Source organism: Mus caroli, unplaced genomic scaffold, assembly GCF_978045245.1.
Source record: "Mus caroli unplaced genomic scaffold, Mus_caroli_1 scaffold_16, whole genome shotgun sequence".
Lineage (NCBI taxonomy): Eukaryota > Metazoa > Chordata > Mammalia > Rodentia > Muridae > Mus > Mus caroli.
Window position 1 is genome coordinate 68,976,247 of NW_028227271.1, and position 22,754 is coordinate 68,999,000.

At 36.9% G+C, this 22,754-nt stretch overlaps 1 protein-coding gene across 2 annotated transcripts in view; it reads right to left on the reverse strand.

Annotated features, from left to right (window-relative positions):
* The window catches only part of Vps13b (vacuolar protein sorting 13 homolog B), a 553,787-nt gene that overhangs the window by 495,992 nt on the left and 35,041 nt on the right, over window positions 1-22,754 (reverse strand). For both annotated transcript variants that reach the window (XM_029469591.2, XM_021183993.3), the window contains exons 5-13: window positions 22,420-22,587; window positions 21,597-21,778; window positions 13,063-13,237; window positions 9,622-9,887; window positions 3,601-3,696; window positions 3,106-3,228; window positions 2,483-2,620; window positions 1,468-1,555; window positions 518-709 (exon numbers count right to left, since the gene is read on the reverse strand). In XM_029469591.2, coding sequence (XP_029325451.1) covers window positions 518-709; window positions 1,468-1,555; window positions 2,483-2,620; window positions 3,106-3,228; window positions 3,601-3,696; window positions 9,622-9,887; window positions 13,063-13,237; window positions 21,597-21,778; window positions 22,420-22,587 — 1,428 coding nt within the window. The remainder of the gene's footprint in view (window positions 1-517; window positions 710-1,467; window positions 1,556-2,482; window positions 2,621-3,105; window positions 3,229-3,600; window positions 3,697-9,621; window positions 9,888-13,062; window positions 13,238-21,596; window positions 21,779-22,419; window positions 22,588-22,754) is intronic.

A 22,754-nucleotide genomic window follows, 5' to 3' on the forward strand; every position in this document is an offset into this window, starting at 1 on the left:
ATTGGACGGAGCACAGGGTCCCCAATAAAGGAGCTAGAGAAAGTACCCAAGGAGCTGAAGGGGTCTGCAACCCTATAGGAGGGACAACAATATAAACTAACCAGTATCCCCCAGAGCTGTGTCTCTAGTTGCATATGTAGTAGAGGATGGCCTAGTAGGCCATCAATGGAAGGAGAGGCCCTGGGTCTTGCGAAGATCATACGCACCAGTACAGGGGAATGTCGGGCCAGGAAGCAGGAGTGGGTGGGTTGGGGAACAGGGCAGGGGGAAGGTATAGGGGACTTTCAGAATAGCATTTGAAATGTAAATGAAGAAAATACCTTATAAAAAATATCAGACAGGTTTAAATAACATTTCGATTGATGAAATAAAATGATGTGTATTTGATGGGTGCCACATAATACTTTGTGTAATACTCTGTATTATGTGGCACTGTATAATGTACAAATCATAATCTTTTGCTTTTAAAAATAAAAATATATTAAGTATAAAAAAAAGATTTAGGTCAAAGACAAACCTGGTTTTAGCCTGCTATATGGTTCATATTCATGTTCCAGAGCACAAACAATCATCTTCAAAATCCGATGCACTGCACTGCTGTCCAGACGGCAATCTAGAGGCCCTATAACAAGACTCTTGGTAGACTTTTCTTGGACTATTCCCAAATCCTCATTTTTCCCTGAAGGAAAGTCTTGTTGACCTGTTGGGCCTAGAAGAAGTTTAATTTTACTAACATTTTAAACTCCCAAGCAGACATTAAAAAGTGAATGCATAAATGCAGTATTTAATTCTGACTAACGAAAACTACACTTACAAAAACAATGCAAAAGCGAGAACCTGGAGAGTTAATGATATGTTCCTTTCTCTTTATAAAAAAAGACCCGACCTTCAAGATCAATCCTGAAGCTTTTCAACCCTTCAAACAAGCTGTCCTTTCCTGACCTGGACCTCTTATACTACTTACTAGCTCCTAACTTATACCACTGTTCTTAACGTGACTTATAATTATCATGTATTTAAATGACTAAATTTAAACCTGTATTCAGCACTGAAAGAACTTATTTCTGTTTTTATGCTCAAAACAAACTTTTTAGTAAAAATATCTATACAGTTTTCAAAATGTATTAAGTATAGAAAAGGAAGTGGTTTTTTCTGACATACTAGAGCGAAGTAAAATTTTATATATACAATTTTTACACTTAATATGAGTGAATACAATATTAGTTGGCTACTGTAAATATATTTTCAAATAGCTACACAAGAAATGCATTTAAAATGCCAGAATCTATTAGAAAATTCAATTACAACACTAAAACTCTATTACAACTCTAAAATTAAGCCATCCCCCACAAAATGCATGAAGGTAAGTGTAACAATGCAGCTTGCCAAGGGCCAAGACACCCTGAAGATAACTTCAATTCCTGCTGCTTAAGGAAAGGTAAGTACAAACCCAAGAGAAAGCAATACCTTTGCCGCTGCTATGCTCCACTGTATACAGGTAATCCATGTAAAACGCACCAAACCTCTGTATGCCAGCTATGTCAGTGTGTGTCTCCTGCCAACAAGGACATAGAAACACAACAGTGGACAAAACAAAGTGTTAACACACAATACATCTAATTCAATACCCTCTGAGGTCTGCATCAACTCAAAGGATTGCTAATGCAAAGGAAGAGGCAACCCAAAGAATTCACTCCTAAAAGAAAGCCATGCTCCTCTAACGCTGACCTCACCGGTAGCCAGCTGTACTTCTTACGAGACATTTTGAATACTGTATCAATAATGTCCAGCCAATGCATAGCTTTAATAGAGTAAGTGGTACACACTCTTGTCACTTTGTCCTTTTACCACTATCACAAAACTGTCTAATACTGTATCCTCTTAAACAGAGCTAGTCCATAATTCCTTCATAATACTGACATGAAACATCTCAAACACTGAATGTAGACTGAAGTGTGCCTATCACACCAGAAACATCGAACTCTTTGGTTTAATGATGAAAGCCAATATTAAAGAAAAATTAAAATATAAATTATGAGTTTGTGTCATATGAATACAGGATAACTTAAATTTATGTGAAAATGCACTAATATTCTATAAGCATACTAATACCTGTTAAATGAAAAAGTTGAAAAAAGACTAGGAAGTATAGAATGAAAAGTCATGTTCATTTTCACCAATCTTACATTTTAGAGAACAAAAATTAATAGAGGTAAATCTATGTGTTTCCTCCAAACTAATTAACTGTTGTAAAGTATAAATGTGGTTACTGTAGTATGACCAGAGTTATAGTACAAAAAGCTAAGCATTTCTGTACATCCCTTATTCCTATCTAAGTGTAAAACTGGACTAAAACATTGCAAATGTTTCAATAAACCACCAGTGCTTAAAAGAAACTAAGAAGAAAACAGTAATCACAAGTATTCACACAATGTGTTCACCTAACCACACAAGAATTTAGTTCAAGTATCTATTCGCTGACCTTATGGTGAGCTGCATCCAAGATAAATTCTGCACGGGTACCATTATTCTCTGGACTCCGGTAATCAAACAATGAATTTGTAAGGTATGTCAAACCTTTTGTACTCAAATTTTCACCACAAATGAAGAAGCAGGCTTCCTAAAAAATTAATGTATAAATCACAACAAGAGGAAAAGTCATTAGATTATTAGAAAGATTTTTTTGTTTTTTGTTTTGGTTTTTTTGTTGTTGTTTGTTTCTTTATTTTTTACATTCCACTCATTTAGCACTCAATAGAAATAACTAAAGCCTGAGGTCCCATAAACAGGAAAGGAATGGCAGCTTCAGGGGTATTGCTTATTTTCCCAAACATTAAATAAACAGAAAAGGAACTCCAAACAACTGCCATAAACAACAAAGAAGCATCAGTGAATGGAATATATTTGCAATGATTTCTAAGAGTCATGTGCTATCAACTTTTCATGTCTTGTGAGATATATAACTTCTTGCAAGGGAAATGCAGGGAGAACAGAACAGGTCTCTTGCAAGCAACTGACAAAGGCAGCCAAGCAGATCTCACATGGTCATTACTGTAACTTATTACCACTGCAGCCATCTTGAACAAGGGCGCAATCTTGACTTACAGTTTCACTCCTATTCATATGTTCCTCAAAATCTTTAACACCCAGAATTCCTTTCAGACACATGGCTCTGCAACCTACAAATCCAATCTGACAATCAAAGAAAGGTTCTCCCATCATAAGAGCCTGTAAAAAGAAATGAACATCAGAACTAAGAACGTGTAGTTAATAAAGGTACTACAGGCTTCCCTTGTAGACTTTCTACAGAAAACACCATGAGGACTGTTGCCTTTCAAATGCATTCAGAATTGTATACTCTAGGACACAAACTGCTCTCGTGTCTGTCTTCTCACACCTCCTCAATGACTGGCACTCTATGAACATCAAGCCTCCCACACCCACACAGTCATGCTAGGAAACAAATTCACATTGCATATTAAAGGAATAATTATTCAACTAATAACACTAAAAATGATTTGTAAGACTAGAAATCTAAATATTTTAAATAAATGACTATGGCAAAGGCCTGTGTTCCCAGGTTTAATGGTGAAAGGTTACCTCAATTGTAGTTCCTTCTTGTTCCCAACACAAAACTTCCTTAGATTTTACTTTCTGTGGGCTATAATAGCTATTTTCAGCTTGCATTTCAGTGAGCTAAGAAATAGAAGAACATTCAGTAAATCAAAACTAGCCATAAATAGCAATGCACTGTCATTTTTCACTATGAATCATGAAAATAAGGCCAATTTTAAGATTCAGGAAATTTAATTATTAAGCAGAAAAACAGGTGCAAAAAAAAGAAATAAATAAGCCAGCTGTTACAGATTATCCATGAACTACAGGATGGTCACAACACTGAGTCTAAACATCAATACCACATTTGAACTCCTTCGTTACACTTAAAATGTGAAAGCTACATATATTCACAGTCCCACTCACAAAATGGTCCAAAAATCTACCAAAAATGTATTTTATATACTATGACTTTAATTCATTTTATTCTGTCATATTTTCAAGTGTTTAATTTCTATCATTTCCAAGAGTCTTCATTATTTTTAAAGGAAAAGCAAGCTAAGGAGAATCACAAGTAGATCCCACGAGACGCTCTGGTTCCAGGGGGAGGTAGGATGGCAGGTGTTCATCCCCACTGCCCCACATGACCCCTCCACAGATCTACTCAGGCAAGCACACATGTCTCACCTCCTGGAAACAGGCAGCAATATGGGCAGTGACACAATACAGACAGTGTTGTTTCCTTGCAGCTTGTACTGGGTGACTTTATGTATCAAATTTTTTATACTTATTTAAATAACATCCTTTTGGATGTTATTGCTTGGTTGACTGGTTTTGTGAGATACTGTCTCCCTATGTAGCCTTGGCTCACCACTGTGTATACCCCACTGGCCTGCCCAAGTTCTGGTAGTAGGAGAGCGCACCTAACCTTACAATCCTTTTCTTTGAACACAATGGGCTATCTAATTTTCATCACAAAATGAAAAGATAAAATTACAGGATTGAATTCCAGTCTAGAATTTATCAGTACTGCATCAGTTTTTGGTTATGGTTTGGCTAAGATAGCATGACAGGATAAACTGGTCACTAACAGAGGAAACGGGAATGAACAGGGACAATGCACTAGTGCAGCAGCTTCTCTGTAACTGTGACATTCCCTCCCAGATGAAAGGGTTAGTTCTTTAATTAACATGTACTTCTTGGGTTTGGCAATGATTTGGTTATTGTTATTCCTGCAAGATGGAGATATAATAGTCTTCAAATTGAAATATAAAGATAAAGTTCACATTTTTAAAAAAATTAAGACAAATGAAAATTGAACTGGAAATTACAATTTTAAACCTGATTACTTTATACTGAGAACCAACTAAGCATTCTTATTTACTCTAATAATTCTATATTTTTCTCTTACAGCATAGGTCTTTATTTTTTATGTTTCTAGTAATGGCATACTCAAAGTTGTTATTTTTTAAACATAATTTGGAAAGCTAAAATATTAAAGTAAAATTGAATTTTTAAAATTCGATCAGCCTTCAGCTGTCTACAATTACTCTACAGAAAAAGCAATTAATTGATTAAAAGGACTTAAACATTACAAAAATAACTTAAATATTACTACAAAAATGCTACATTTAATTTGGCATGATTTTTGTTGGAATAATATCAACTGTTCAGAATGCTAATAGAGAAATATGACCTTATTTTCTGACCAGAATGTAAACCACAAATTAAGTCCATACATTCTTCAGATCCAAACAGAACCCTGAATCCCAATGCTTTCCTCCTACATCAGCACATTTTCCCTAGAGAAGCACAAATGCTTTACATTGTTACTGACTGGTAACAAACACAGTACAATGCTACAAAGACAATTTGCATATAAATGCCTATACTGAGTTTATGAAATATAATTTTTATCAGTAAGTTAATAAAAATGTCATACAATAATCTCAATTTTAAAAGTGAATGAGCAAAAATCATTTAAAAAGCTCTGAATCACTGACTTTCCTCACAACATAAAGTTTTCATTGTTTGTTTCATGGTGAAATCACCTTTTTATTTATTTATTTATTATTACATATTTTCTTTATTTACATTTCAAATTTTATCCCCTTTCCCCATTTCCCCTATAAAAAAACCCTAACCCATCCCCTCCAACTTCACTGTCATTCCCCTTCACAAGACCAAGGGCCTCTCCTCTCACTGATGTCCCGAAAGAGTCTTATTGATGTACCTACTATGGAGCAGCAAACCCCTTCAGTTCCTTGGGTCCTTTCTCTAGCTCCTCCATTGGAGAACCTGTGCTCAGTCACTACATAAAGTTTTAAAAACTACATCCTGAAGGACCATTTAAGAACTCATAGTCTGTGGATAACTGTGGATATACTATGACTTTAATTCATTTTATTCTCTCATATTTTCAAGTGTTTAATTTCTATCATTTCCAAGAGTCTTCATTATTTTTAAAGTCTTCATTATTATTGCAATTAATGTCAATGACGATGACTAACTTGACGTAGTCATAAAGTCTGAGCAGTTCGGTTGATAACCTGGAATTTAACAGCATATAAAGCAGTGGGGAAAGCAGGGCAGCACAGGAAAACAAAGTGCGTAAAGAACAAGCCGTGCAAATGACAGCAAACTGCCATCTGACCCTAAGGCCCAGTGCAGAGCAGGATACAAATCAGATGTTCCACCACATCCACACAGTCATCCAACAGGGCTGAGAATGATCCAGCAATGTTTCTGTTCAAAAACTTCCTAATAAAGAAAGTTTAACATGACCTAAGCAGTTTTCAAACTACACTGATGCAAACTGCAAGCCTCTTACTGCCTCTGACAGTTTTAAACTATTGGCACGTTAGCTCACTTTGTTCTACACTAGCTGTCTCCTTGATCATTCCTGAACGCTTATCTACACTAGTTAGTCCTGAAAATGCTCCTTCCCATATAGCCACTGGGTTTTCTCTTTCACACACCTTTGCTTAAATGCTTTCTTCACAAGCAGACCTTCCTCAGTCAACCAAGTTTAAAATGCATAATGCTCTCCTTTTTAATGCAACACTAATACTTTCCTCTTTTTTCTACTTAATACTTAATAAACATACTTTACATCTCATTGATTATAATTACAATGTAAGTTCTAACAGCCTACATGGTTGACCACTAGTATATTCATGGGGACAAAAATAACACCTGAAACACAGCTGGCATTAATGAGTATCAATTATATTGATACTAATTATAATATAATTATATTGGTGATAAATATTAATTATATTAATAAATTATATTAACAGATATAGCAGTGGGTGACTGCAACCCTTGCACTTAAGAAGGAAAGGCAGCAGGATCAAAAGTCCAAGGTCATTGCTCACCTATTATTTAAAAACTTTAACCCAGGCCTGGGCTACATGAGACTCTGAGTCAAAAAAGATCAAGTAAATATTTTTTGCAAAAATTAAGAACTACTTATACATGCTAAGTGTATGTTAATGATATTAGAAAAAGCTAGGGAACAAATAACTCAAAATTCATGCTGAGTTAAGGAAAGCAAGGAAAATATTATCAAAGACCATATACGGGGTACCAAAGCACTAGTAACTACACTTATTCAAAAGAATTTTCCTTTTTCCTCACTGTAATGATACATGTTTCTATCGTAATATATTTGAATATAAATTGTACATTCATTTTTAATAAAGGAGTAAAATATGTTGAGTACTGCTGAAAATAGAAGAGGACCTAAATTCAAATTTGAACAATTTTACACAAAGAGAAAAAAGAGAAAAACAGAGTCCTTTAAAAATAAAAGGATCTTATATATATATTTCCCTGATCACTAAGGACTTTGAACACTTTATTCCCCAGCCCTTCAAGATTCCTCTGTTGTGAATTCTCTGTTTAGTTCTATACTCTCTTTTTTGATTGGGTTGTTTGGGGTTTTTTTTGGTTAGCTTCTTGAGTTCTTTATATAGTTTGGATACTAGCCCTCTATCAGATGTGGGGTTAGTGAAGAATTTCTCTCAATCTGTAGGTTGCCGATTTGTCCTACTGACAGTGCCCTTTGCCTTACAGAACTTTCCAGATTCATGAGGTCCTATCTGTCAACTCTTGATCTTAAGACCCTGAGCCATTGGAGTTCTGTTTAGGAAATTTCCCCCTGTGCCAATGAGTTCAGTCAGAATGGCTAAGATCAAAAACCCTAGTGACAGCAGATGCTAGCGAGGATGTGGAGAAAAAGGAACACTCCTCCAATGCTGGTGGGATTGCAAACTGGTACAACCACTCTGGAAATCAATCTGGAGGTTACACAGAAAATTGGAAATAGATCTACCTGAAGAACCAGCTATATCACTCCTGGGCATATACCCAAAAGATGCCCAACCATGCCACAGTAGCACATGTTCATAGAGGCCTCGTTTATGATAGCCAAAAGCTGGAGACAACCCAGATGTCCCACAATGGAAGAATGAATACAGAAAATGTGGTTCATATTCACAACGGAATACTCAACTATTAAGAACAAAGACATCATAAGTTCCAACCAATTGCTTAGGAATTTCATAAATTCATTCTTTTTAATAGCTGAGTAGTACTCCATTGTATAAATGGAAGGGGGGCATAGCAAACACAGAATGGATGCTCACAGTCAGCTATTGGATGGATTACAGGGCCCCCAATGGAGGAGCTAGAGAAAGTACCCAAGGAGCTAAAGGGAACTGCAACCCTATAGGTGGAACAACATTATGAACTAACCAGTACCCCGGAGCTCTTGACTCTAGCTGCATAGGTATCAGAAGATGGCCTAGTTGGCCATCACTGGAAAGAGAGGCCCATTGGACTTGCAAACTTTATATGCCCCAGTACAGGGGAACGCCAGGGCCAAAAAGTGGGAGTGGGTGGGTAGGGGAGTGGGGGAGAGGGTATGGGGGACTTTTGGGATAGCATTGGAAATGTAAATGAGGAAAATACCTAATAAAAAATATTTTTTAAAAAAGGATTAAAGAATAAAAATAAACAAATTTTAAAAATAAATAAATAAAATAAAAATATGTGCTAAAGAGGTAGCTCAGGAGTTAAGAACTTCTGCTGCTCTCTCAGAGGACATGAATTAAGTTCTCAACACCAACATGGTGGCTCACCATCATCCTAATTCTACTTACAGTGGATCCACTGACTTGTGAGCTCAGTGGGCATCAGATACACATAGCACACAGGCACACATGCAGGCTGAACACTCATACAAATGAAGTAAAATAAAGCTAAAAGTAAAAAATAAAAAAATATTAAAAGTGTTAGTGCCGGGCGTGGTGGCACACGCCTTTAATCCCAGCACTTGGGAGGCAGAGGCAGGTGGATTTCTGAGTTCGAGGCCAGCCTGGTCTACAGAGTGAGTTCCAGGAGAGCCAAGGCTACACAGAGAAACCCTTTCTCAAAAAAAAAAAAAAAAAGAAAGAAAGAAAGAAAGAAAAAAAGAAAAAAAAAAGTTTTGTCAAGGCTATAGAGAAAAGGAACTTCAAACACACTAATGATGAGAATGCAAATCAACGTGGCCAAATGAACATAGTATTGATTTTTTTTAAAGATTTATTTTTAGTTATATGTCTGTCTGTCTGTCTATGCAGGAGTTATATCACATGAATGCAGAGGCCAGAAGACATCACAGGATCCCCGGGAGCTTGACATGACTGATTCTGGGAACCAAAACTCAGCCCTCTGAAACATGAGCTCTTCATCACCAAGCCATCTCTCTAGAGCCAGCTAGGAGATTTTATTTTAACATGCACCTCTATATACAGGTCTATATACCAATCAAATGATCCAGGGCAGAGGAGTAAATATGACATAGGTAAGAAAGAAAAGTGGAGACAACTTTAATAAAACAAGAAGAAATCAAAATTCAAGAATTCAGTTAGAAGGATCATGCAATTTTAAGAAGAACTATGAGACTCTACCTTTTATCTGCTAAGCCACCTGCCCCTTCAAGTTACAATGATGCTAAAATATAAACACTCCGTAAAGTTAATAGATAAGAGAAACAACAGAAAATAAAGAGAAACCTACTTTAAAAGTCACAGTCGCCTTTGTGCAATAAAACCCTACAGAAACAATGGGATCCTTCAGTGTTTGAGCTTTCTGTTGATGCATGATTGATGCAGGGTCAGTCCCAAGGTCGTCTTCCTCACCATCAGCATAACTCACAATTGCAGGAACAAATGACCAGGCCCAGGATACCCATCCCTGAGGCTCCTCATAGTCCTGTGAATATAACTCTTGGCCTTTGTATGGAGCAGGATACTGCGTATCTATTCTACTTTCATCCTCAGTACCTGCCAATAAAAATAGTCATTTTAATTAAATAAAGAACATTTAAATAAAAAAAATAGTTTCTTTCATAATCCAATATATTTGCTCTAAGCACTTAAAACATCCAAGAGAATTTATCTTCTCAATCAAGTATACAATAAAGGTTTCCACACAATGGCTATTAGACAGTGAAGGCTAAACTACTGTAGGATGGGAGGCAAGAATAATGAACTCTCTAAGCACCTCATCTTATGGCCTGGAATAAACTGTAAGCCACAGCCATGAAAGGGGAAACTCAATCTGAGTTTAGGAGTCTTCCTTAGATGAGAAAACAGTGTAGCAGATGCAGCAGGAACTTAAACTGTTTGACAGGCACTCTGCTCCAATCTAACAGACTTAAAGCAAGACTAAAATGAAAGATTTCCAATCTTCAATCTTCCAATTTTCAATCAAAACTACTAGGGAGTCAGATACAGTGGTGTTACAGTTATGGCTACACCAGAGGCTTAGCAGGGCCTGCTGGAGCCCAACAGTTTAAATCCAGACCAGGCAGCTAGTAAGAATCTCCTCTCAAACAAATAAAAATAAATAAAATTATTAAGGCAAATAAAAAACATAATGAAGGAAAAGTAAAACAACAGAAACAGGTCCAAAAATAATAAAGATCAAAGCTATATAGAGGGCATGTATTCCAAAATGCCAAAACAGGTTAAAAAGAGACATGAACCATATGATTCTCCAACTGAACTTTCAAACACAAAAATATGGTAGATAAAGCTAAAGGCAGATAATTCACAGAAGAAAACTGCTGAGTTATTCTGGGAATAGAAACTATATAAAATAAAACACACAAAGAAAGAAAAGAAACTAACAGATAAAGAAAGCTCAAAGAGCTCCAGCAAACAAGTCATCTAAAATACATGTCTGGAACTCTAAATGGTAGACATGAAATATGTTCATAATTTGTTCACATAGACAATTCAAGCTGAGAGTGCACAGATCTAAATGCTTCAGTAAACCCCAAGTTCAAATATCAAAAACACAGGATCCAACAGGTGTCATTATCAAGCTGCCCAAAACTTCCCAAGAGGTTTGCAAGTTTTTCCAAACATAGACATACACAATAAAACAGTAAAGAACACATCCTGGCTTTGCAAATCAAAAAAAAAAAAAAAAAAAACAGACGGGAAAACTAAGCCGACGTCCTCCAGAGGCAGACAGCAGAGTTGTTGTCTTCCACTGATAAAATAAATAAGTAAAAAATAAAAATAGATAAACCTGGCCACTGTCTTAGGTCCCAGAAAGCAGTAATATTTTCTTCCATGTATGTATGTGCATGTGCTGTGTACATGTGCTGTTCTAATGTGGAAGCACATGTGAGGGGTGTAGAGATGCAAGGTTGACATTAGGAATCATACTCCTTGAGGCAGGTTCTCACAGTTACTATAGATTCTGACTAGCCAGCTTACTCTGCAGATCCAGCCTCAGCCTTCCAAGGACTGGAATCCCTGAGGGCCAGCAGAAAGAACGGAAACATGCAACCTCAAGAGGTTAAGAGGTTGGGGGAACCATCCAGAATATACCAGAGACCTGGGAAGTGAGAGACTCTCAGGACTCAAAGAGAAGGACAATAGATGAAATGCCCTACAGTAGGGAGAGGGAACTTGTAGAGCCTGTCTCCAGCAGAAAGACAGGGATGGAGTCGCCATCCCACAGTCAAAACTCTGACTTATAATTGTTTCTGTCTGAAAGCACTGCAGGAATGGAAATGGGAGAGGAGCCTAAGGAAAAGAAGCTCCAGGCCCAAAGGGGGATCCAACTCAAGGGGAGGTCCCAAGACCTGACACTATTACTGAGGCTATGGAGCGCTCACAAAAAGGGACCTATCATGACTGTCCTCTGAAAGACCCAACAAGCAGCTCAAAGAGTAAGAGGCAGACATTTGCACCCAACCAATGGACAGAAGCAGCTGACCCCTGTGTTTGCATTAGGGGAAAGCTGGAAGAAGCTGAGGAGGAAGGCGACCCTGTAGGAGGACTAGCAGTCTCAATAAACTTGGACCCCCAAGATCTCTCAGATACTGAAACACCAACCAAGCTGCATACAACTGCTGTTATGAGGCCCCCAACACATATACAGCAGAGGATGACCAGGTCTGGGTTTAGTCAGAGAAGATGCACCTAACCCTCAAGAGACTGGAGGCCCCGGTGGGATGGGGGTGGGGATAGGAACATCCTCATGGAGACAGAGAGGGGGGAGGAGGAGCTATGGGATGTGGTATGGGGGTGGATCGGGAGAGGAATAAACCTGGAGTTTTAAATAAATAAAAAGAAAAAACAAACAAGTGGTTGCCAAGGCCAGCTGACATTTATATGGGTTCCAAGGACCCAACCTCCCATCCTTAGGCTTGCAGAGCATATTCCTTTATCACTGAACCAATTCCTTATCCCTGAGAGCAGCAGTTATTAAAGAAAAATTTATAGATTATATTTTATCAAAGCTTTAAACTTGTGTCCATAAACTAACTCTTAAAATTGAGAATGTTGGGCTTACAAGATGACCAGTAGGTAAAGTTCTCCAGGACACTGACCATCTCAGTTCTATCCCTGGAAAGCACATAAAAATGAAAGAAGAGATGGGACGCCACAAAATTCTCCTCTGACCTCCACACATGTACACACATGCACATAGATACACACAGACACACACACAAACACACACACACATATACACCATGTACACACATACACATATCATGAACACATATGCACACACACATACAAAATATCGTTTTAATTAAAAATGAATAATCAAGTCACGGGATGACAAAGAAAACTCATATGACTTTCAAGCCAGAATTTATAAAAACACAAATTTGTAATAAAATATAAAAAGCTCTAAAATGGGCAATATTTAACATATCTTTTACAAGGATGGATAAGTTACTAAAGGCCGATACTTGTGAAAACACTTGATATATTTAGTCATCAAAATTATGCAAGTGAAAACCATAAGCTATGACGACACAATCATCACAATGGTGACAAATGAAAACATGCTGGCTTCAGCAAATGCTGTCAGGACAGACAGTGACTGGAACAGTCACTTACTGCTGATAGACCTAGGTCTGCTATAACTTTTAAAGTTTTAAGTTGTAAAAATCAATAGTTCTAAAAATTAAGTTTCTGTTACACCTACCTGTAAGGTTTCCTAGTGTATCTTTACTGAGACAGGGGGGGTCTTCTGTTTCACCATCTTTAAAGTTGCCTATTTCTCCATAATACAGAGCAATCCCAAGCTGCATTATACGGATAAACATAGGTAGCTGCTGGTCTGTGATAGAAAGCTTCAGACTCTCTACCAAGGTATGAATCTGTAATGTGAAAAAGTAAAACAGCATCAAGCAGATGTTTGAAGAAGATGGCTTTTAAAGTCGATAGATCAATGTCAACTCCTACAAGGAGACATTATGTAACAACCAACAATGTCTCAAGCACTTCTAATAAGAAAGCAAAAATAATATATATATACTAAAATTTTAGGAATTACAAAATATTTACTGTGGTGATTATGCTTTAGAATAAGTCAGATTAAGAAAATTACTATGGAAACAACTAATAATCAAGATACATTCATATGAGATTTCTAGAGTATTCTAGAAAGGAAATTATACAACTAGGTAACTGAAAAATATGACTATTTCCTCCCTTCACCCTTTTAAAAAAATGGGCAAATCTAATTTCATGATGTCATTTTAGTAAAATTTCAATCACTCTTTTCAATTTTATTAATCATAGGCATCCTAAAACCATATGTTAAAATTGGCTAAGAGACTCACATTATAAATATATAAGTATGGAAATAATTAAAGTGTTATTATCAACTACATAAAATAAAGTAACTTTATGTTCAAGGAATTTTTCTGATAATTTTTTAAAGAAATTAAAACATGACACAAAAATTTTAAAAAATAAGATTATCACCAAATACAATATAATATTCAAAGTTCTCCTTTGATTGTTAAGAAAGAGACAACTATGGAATGTTAACATAGCTTGACTGTAATAGTTTCCTGCTGTTACATAAATATGGAGAAAAAAATAATTAAGCCAAGTCTCTTAAAAAGTTTATTGTGTAGCCGGGCGTGGTGGCACACGCCTTTAATCCCAGCACTCAGGGGGCAGAGGCAGACGGATTTCTGAGTCCGAGGCCAGCCTGGTCTACAGAGTGAGTTCCAAGACAGCCAGGGCTACACAGAGAAACCCTGTCACGCCTAAAATCAAGTCTCTTAGGTTTATTATAAGTAAGCAGCACTGGAGTATCTATGAAGCATGAAAAAGAAATCGTAATAATCATTATTGGAAATCAAGGCACCAAAATAACAATACTCTCCAGGGGGGAACAATCTATGTTGCGGGGACAGAAAACTTTCGAATATAATCACGGGTTCCTTAAAAGCTACCTAAGAATCCAACAGTGACTAAGCTATGAATTGCTTAAAAAGAAATGAGGGGGAAGGGAGAATATATAAAACTGCTGCTGAATTTGTGTGAGAGAAGAACTAGATTGGCTGGCTGACTGGAGAACTTGCTGGTTCGTTGAACTGGGTCTTGCTATACAACCCAACCTGGCCTTAAATGTGTAATCCTCCCACATTAGTATCCAGAAAGCCAGGATAACAGGTACGAATGCACAACACTGGCCTAACCTTTTCTTGAGTTATGTCTGTCACATTATTTTAGACTATCTTTGATTGCCTACTTCTTATAGCACCATGGCTAATAACCACATCATGGAGGCCACCCACAACCTTACACCTTGTTACAACCTTGAAGCAGGTGAATTGTAACAGCAGCATCAGTAGAAACCATTCTGGCAAAACAAGCAATAAGAAAGGAAAATCTATCATATCTTTATCAAGTCACTTAAAAATCAATTTGTAAAGATTTCCTCACCAGCAAAATAAACAAAGAACTTGAATGGACATATCAACAATCAAATACCCAGTAATTTCCTTTATGATTCTAATAAATAAGTGCCATTTAAACTGTCATTTCTTGCCTAACAAATTGGAAATATTTTTAAATATTTATAGCTAACAAGAGTGTAATAGGATATTTCCCTTAATAAGTATATATCCTGGTATATATCCTAGTTAAACCTCTCTCTTCAATATAGATTCATAAGCCTTAAAAAATTTAAGCATATTAATAAGATATTTACAACTATAAAATTATAGAAACCTTTTCTAAGGAATTAATCACACATGACTAAAAATTTATATAGAAATTTCATACTTAGAAAAATACATATGAGATGGAGCACATTCATGCAGAAGAATCAATGGGGGTGACCTCAGCTGTGGCTTCTTCCACTGGGGATATGGAACCTGGAGAGGCTACCTCCTGTACATAGACAGGAACCCCAGAGGAGCAATAGAGACACCAACCCACCCACAAAACATTCCATCTCACACCAGTCAGAATGGCTAAGATTAAAATCTCAGGTGACAGCAGATGCTGGCGAGGATGTGGAGAAAGAGGAACACTCCTGCATTGCTGGTGGGATTGCAAGCTTGTACAACCACTCTGGAAATCAGTCTGGCGGTGCCTCAGAAAATTGGACATAGTGCTACCGAAAGACCCAGCAATACCCAGAAGATGTTCCAACTTGTAATAAGGACACATGCTCCACTATGTTCATAGCAGCCTTATTTATAATAGCCAGAAGCTAGAAAGAACCCAGATGTCCCTCAACAGAGGAATGGATACAGAAAATGTGGTACATTTACACAATGGAGTACTACTCAGCTATTAAAAACAATGAGAGTGTTGTCCTCTGAGAGTACCCACCCAGCAGCTGACTCGGAAAGATACAGACACCAACAGCTGAACAGTGGTTGGAGCATGGGAATTCTTACAGAAGAAAAGAAGGAAGGATTGTGGGTCCGGAAGGTGATAGAAACTCCATAGGAAGACCAAGAGTCAACTAACCTGGACCCTTGAGGATCTCAAGTCTGAACCACCAACCAAAGAACATACACATGTTGAACCTAGGCCTCCCCACATATATGAAGCAGATATACAGCTTGACCTTCATGTGGATCCTAAACAACTAGAAGAGGGGCTATTCCCAAAGCTGTTGCCTGTATATGGGCTACCTTATCTGGTCTCAGCAAGAGAGGAAGCACCTAGCTTCCCAGAGTGCCAAGGTGGGTGAGACGCCCATAGGGACCCCCACCTGCTCAGTGGAGAAGGGTGGGAGTAGGGAGGAGGGATTGTGGGAGGGGGTGACTGGTAAGGAGGCAGTGTGTGGGATGTAAAGTGAGTATGTTAAAAAAAATTAAATAAAATACAGAGTAAACTGCAAAAATAGAGAAAATAAAATAAATTATGTTCCCATCAATTTCTTATGACACAATCTAAAAAATATGTTTCAGGAAAAATACAGAAAGTTCTAACAGCCTACACAAATTGCAAATGTATTGAAAAGCTACTTAAGCCTATGAAAAAGTTCTACAAATTACAAAATAAAAATGAGTAATAATTAAGGGAAGACTATATTAAGTGATTGGAAAGGTGAGCCACATCCATTTAATAAACATTTTCAGAAGCAGAACAATGGGCCTAACTCAAACAGCAAATTATCTTAATAATTCTAATAAAATACTCAAAAGCTGATTTCAGTTGAGTATAAGTTGATAAGTTGACAGAATCTGATATATGGTAATTGGTAGAAAACAAACAAAACAAAACAAAAAAACAAAACAAAACAAAAAATTTATAAACAAACTTCTTTATACTAGGCACTTTTCAAAATAAAACATCAGCTAAGCAACACACAGGTTATAAGCTGGAGAGATGGCTCAGTGGTTAAGCACACTGATTGCTCTTCTAAAGGTACTGAGTTCAAATCCCAACAACCACATGGTGGCTTGCAACCCTCTGTAGCAAGATCTGATGCCCTCTTCAAGTGTGTCTAAAGACAGCTACAGTGTACTTACATATAATAAATAAATAAATCTTAAAGAAAAAAAACCCACACAGGTTTATTACATGCCAATACTAGCCCTTCCTTCTAGTTAATTTAATTTCTTTTTATGTTTTTCTCTAATTTAGCCAAATCCTACAACAGATAATTAAATTTGCACTAATGAGCAAGATTACTTTATATAGTAAAGGCTCTACACTTTGGAGCCAGGCATGATGATACAAGCCTATATAATACAAAATATTATGGAGGATAAAATAGGAGAACCACAATTTCAAGGTCATCCTAGAATATACATCAAAGCTGGGCGTGGTGGCGCACGCCTTTAATCCCAGCACTTGGGAGGCAGAAGCAGGCGGATTTCTGAGTTCGAGGCCAGCCTGGTCTACAAAGTGAGTGCCAGGACAGCCAGGGCTACACAGAGAAACCCTGTCTCGAAAAACCAAAAAAAAAAAAAAAAGAAAAAAAGAATATATATCAAGATTCTATTCCATAAAGATTCTATTCCATAAAGTGTGTGTGTGTTTTAACAGCCGCTCTGAAGCTTTGGAACATAGGTTTATTTCTTGAGAGAAAGATACCAAAACTATTAACACTTTCCCTTTTATGTATGTGTATATTCACTTACATATATAATAAGTTCAATATGTAATATATATTCAAATATAGAAAGAAACACTAACAAATTTAGTTAAACCAATATAGATTGAACAGTGAGGAATAAAAGTAAAATATAGATGACTGATTCCTATCAGGAAAAACAAATTTTATATATAAACATAAAGGCAACATTATTGTACTTTACTGGCAAGGAACTATTGTACAAGATAACAACTACACAACTCATTGAGTATGGAGAGGTCAAGCTGGTGCCTACAGAGAGCCTTTACCCCTAAGTTCTGGCATTTTTAGTACAATAGAGTACTCTGCATACTACCCAAAGAGATTATAAACAGCAACCCAGCTAAAATCTCTTTGATCTACCAATGGCTACCTGCCTGGAGGATATGGTAGTACAATGGTGGCACAAAGCTTAGGTTTTACCTAAGGCCCACTCCACAGGAAGGAACTCATACACAACATTGCTAAGGTGACCAAGAGCCCAAAACTAGATAGCCCAGGGACCTAAGGGAAAAAAAATACTACTGTTCTACAAAAAACCATAGCCATAAAATGACTCCTAATGTCATTCTGCTATAGTTATAGATCAGTGGCTTGCTCAGCCATCAACAGAGAAGATTCCTCCTGTGGCAGTTGTAACAAAGAACAGAGAACCACAGCCAAACATTGCGTAGAGAGAGACCAGGAAACACTCAGCCGTAAAAATGATGTCTGCATCAAATCCCTCTCCTCAGGGGTCCCTGCAGAAAAGGTGATGGAAAGAGTATCTCCTTGTACTAAGGTCAAGTCTAAGTGGATCAAGGAACTTCACATAAAACCAGAGACACTGAAACTTATAGAGGAGAAAGTGGGGAAAAGCCTTGAAGATATGGGCACAGGGGAAAAATTCCTGAATAGAACAGTAATGGCTTGTGCTGTAAGATCGAGAATTGACAAGTGGGACCTCATGAAACTACAAAGCTTCTGCAAGGCTAAAGACACCATCAATAAGACAAAAAAACCACCAACAGATTGGGAAAGGATCTTCACCTATCCTAAATCAGATAAGGGACTAATATCCAATATATATAAAGAACTCAAGAAGGTGGACTCCAGAAAGTCAAATAACCCCATTAAAAAATGGGGCTCAGAACTGAACAAAGAATTCTCACCTGAGGAATACCGAATGGCAGAGAAAAACCTGAAAAAATGTTCAACATCCTTAATCATCAGGGAAATGCAAATCAAAACAACCCTGAGATTCCACCTCACACCAGTCAGAATGGCTAAGATCAAAAATTCAGGTGACAGCAGATGCTGGCGAGGATGTGGAGAAAGAGGAACACTTCTCCATTGTTGGTGGGATTGCAAGCTTGTACAACCACTCTGGAAATCAGTCTGGCGGTTCCTCAGAAAATTGGACATAGTACTACCGGAGGATCCAGCAATACCTCTCCTGGGCATATATCCAGAAGATGTCCCAACCGGTAAAAAGGACACATGCTCCACTATGTTCATAGCAGCCCTATTTATAATAGCCAGAAGCTGGAAAGAACCCAGATGTCCCTCAACAGAGGAATGGATACAGAAATTATGGTACATTTACACAATGGAGTACTACTCAGCTATTAAAAAGAATGAATTTATGAAATTCCTAGCCAAATGGATGGACCTGGAGGGCATCATCTTGAGTGAAGTAACACAATCACAAAAGAACTCACACAATATGTATTCACTGATAAGTGGATATTAGCCCAAAACTTAGGATACCCAAGATATAAGATACAATTTGCTAAACGCATGAAACTCAAGAAGAATGAAGACCAAAGTGTGGACACTGTGCACCTTCTTAGGTGCACAAAACACCCAGGGAAGGAGTTACAGAGACAAAGTTCGTAGCTGTGATGAAAGGATGGACCATTTAGAGACTGCCGTATCCAGGGATCCATCCCATAATCAGCTTCTAAACGCTGACACCATTGCATACACTAGCAAGATTTTGCTGAAAGGACCCAAATATAGCTGTCTCTTGTGAGACGATGCCGGGGCCTAGCAAACACAGGAGTGGATGTTCACAGTCAGCTATTGGATGATTCACAGGGCTCCCAATGGAGAAGCTAGAGAAAGTACCCAAGGAGCTAAAGGGATCTGCAACCCTATTGTTGGAACAACATGATGTACTAACCAGAACCCCAGAGCTCTTGTCTCTAACTACATATGTATCGAAAGATGGCCTAGTCGGCCATCAATGGAAAGAGAGGCCCATTGGACTTGCAAACTTTATATGCCCCAATATAGGGGAATGCCAGGGCCAAAAGAATGGGAATGGGTGGGTAGGGAAGTGGGGGGCGGTATGGGGGACTTTTGGGATAGCATTGGAAATGTAATTGAGGAAAATATGTAATAAAAATATTAAAAATTAAAAAAAAAAAAGAAATCCTCACAATCATAATATGTAAAAAAAAAAAAAAAAAAAAAGAAATGTAGAGGATAAACAACACCAATGAAACAAGGCCCTCCGAGTCAGCACGACTGACACACAACATAAGAACTCACAAAGACTGGGACAGCATTCGTAAGAAATTCGAGAGCCCTTTAAGTGTATATCATGGCTTCCAATTAGTGTTTGTATAGGATTCCTGAGTGTGCAAATGAGTGGATCTCTGCATCTATATCTGTATCTGTTTCTTCTGCCTTTTCTTGGGCTGTTTTTCTCCTGTTTTGTCCTAATCTAAGATGTTAGTTTTTGTTTTATCTTATTTTGTTTTATGTTATCTTATTATTCTCTCTTAGAACCCCATTTTCTAAGAGAGAGAAAAAGCATGGAAGGGGGTAAGTACGGATGGGAGGGAAATTAAGGAGGAACCAGGAGTAGATAGAGGGAAAACCATAATCAGAATATATTAAATGAGAAAACACCTATTTTCAATAAGAGGGAAAATAATAGCAATTCCCATATAATGATGAAAGATTTATAGTTGTATTCTCAGAAATATATTTCATAATATTCTACCAGAAAAGTGTGGTGTCCTGTTTGAAGTTAGAACAGCCCTGAGCCAGGAATTAAGCATCCAGCACTCTTGTTCTGTGCTACCACTAACTTATTATACGGTATCAACCTAATTACTTATCTGGGCCCTGGTTTCCACATCCAGAAAGTAAGATGTTCCTTAAAGTCTTTTCAAGCTGAAAATTCCAAGGTTCTCGGAAATCAGTTTTCAAAGATTCAAGAAGATATGTTTTTATACTTTTTTACAAGTGTACTTTACTAGAATGTGGTGTAAAAAAAAGAAAGTCTAATTTTTATATAGGTATAGTCATAAAAAGTGATAATATTCAGAAAACTAGTGGATAGTAAAACAAGATTTATGCTTACGTACATACAATGTATATAGTGTTACACTGAAAAGACATAGCAACTTAGAGAACAACAAATATTTACATGAATCAAAACACATATCCTGGAAAGCTCCAGTATGCTAAATTTTTATTTAGATATTGAAACTATGGGTCAAAAGCTAATACTTGCCCTGGCATGGTAGCTCATGGTGGGTCAGCATACAGAAAGCTAGGACAGGGAAATTGCCACTAACCTGGGGCCAGTCTGGGATACATAGTGAATTGCAAGATGGCCAGGGCTACAAAGTTAGACCCAGTTTCAACAGCAGCAGTAAAAAATTTAAGTCAACAGACTAAAGTACCGGATTAGGTTATCATAACATACCTTATAAAACAGCTTAAGAAAATAACTAGTCTTCATATCATGTCAAGCAAATTATAAGGACTAAAATACAGATTGCTGCTATGCTTAAGCTCCTGAATAGTACTGGATCTTGGGGCCTTTTTCTACTTTTTTATCTGATGACCTCAATACTTAAATAAAGATTAATAATAGACAGCAAGACTAAAAAGGAAATTTATAGTTGCAGAAAAGATTGCCTCCAAAATATCTCTACCAGAACACATTATACAAAAAGTTAAGAATCTAAAAACCAATACTTAACCTTTTGTAAAAACAAAAAGCACATATATTTATGAAGTTCATTTTTCCCTCTGATTATTTTCATTATAAATACCATGCACAAAAACCAATAAACAAAATAAAGGTATGTCAGCAGACTACTAGAAACAGAGATACTCACTTTAATAACAGATGGCATCTTGGAATTTAGGTTATCATATGTAAAATGCAGGCGAGTTCTAAAAGAACATTTGTACAATAAAGGATCCTGGTAAAATTCAATTTTGCCACTAGCATTTCGTTTATCGAGACAAACTGTGCAGTCAGAAAAATTGATAGCCTTCCTCAGCACCAGGTCAGTTGCTTAAAAAAGAAAAAAGAGAGAGAAAAAAAACCACTGTGAGCCAAAAAGGAAATTAGAATGCAGTTCTAAATGTATCAAACATATACCATGTTACTATTTATTAAAGCCTCTCCTACAAATGAAAGCAGGGCAATGTCTGCCTACATAGAAGGCCCAAGCATAATCACAGTAAGTGGCAGTTATTAAATCGTGTTAGCACTATATAGCTCTCTCAAGTTAAGCACAAGAATGAGGCGAGTCATAGCTAAGAGCTTCAAGATAATCAACTTCGATATGTTCTCATAAAGGTATATGAAGCAATACACTCACTTTCATTCACTAAAAAGCACTGCAATCTCAAAGCAAATATATTCTTAGTGCTACAACTCAAACACTGTAAAACACTGCGCATCACAGTTGAAATAACCAGATAGGTAAAAGGGAAGAAAAAATTTAAATTGTTTCATGGTTTCTTAAACTGCTGTTAACCTCCTGTAGTTATATATGAATTTTTGTATACATGTACTTTTCCCACATCAGATGCATAAAGCTTATATTACAGCTACCAAAAAGGCTTCAAAAGAAGATTAAGAAATAAATGGTATTTTATCATTTATGAAAAAAAGTATACACTAACACTATTTTTTTGACATTTACTCACCAGAAATATCCATGAATGCACGATCCCATAACTCACCCACGGTATAGCATTCAGCAGAAGTGATGTTGACAGAAAGAACAATGTCATCTTCAACATATTTTAGTATGAGATTATTTATAACAATGTTTACATTATTTACAACTCGTCTAATCAGACTCTGCACATATCCTACAAAGTAAAGAGAGCTCAATTAGCTACAAGTCTAGTAGCTATCAATTAGTACTCTTGGAATGCGACTAAACAATGTACATGAAAAGTATTATTTTAGAATATTCTGTAAAGAAGAAACTAAAGTTTAAATAAATTAGACTAGCAGACAGTCAAACATACACTTT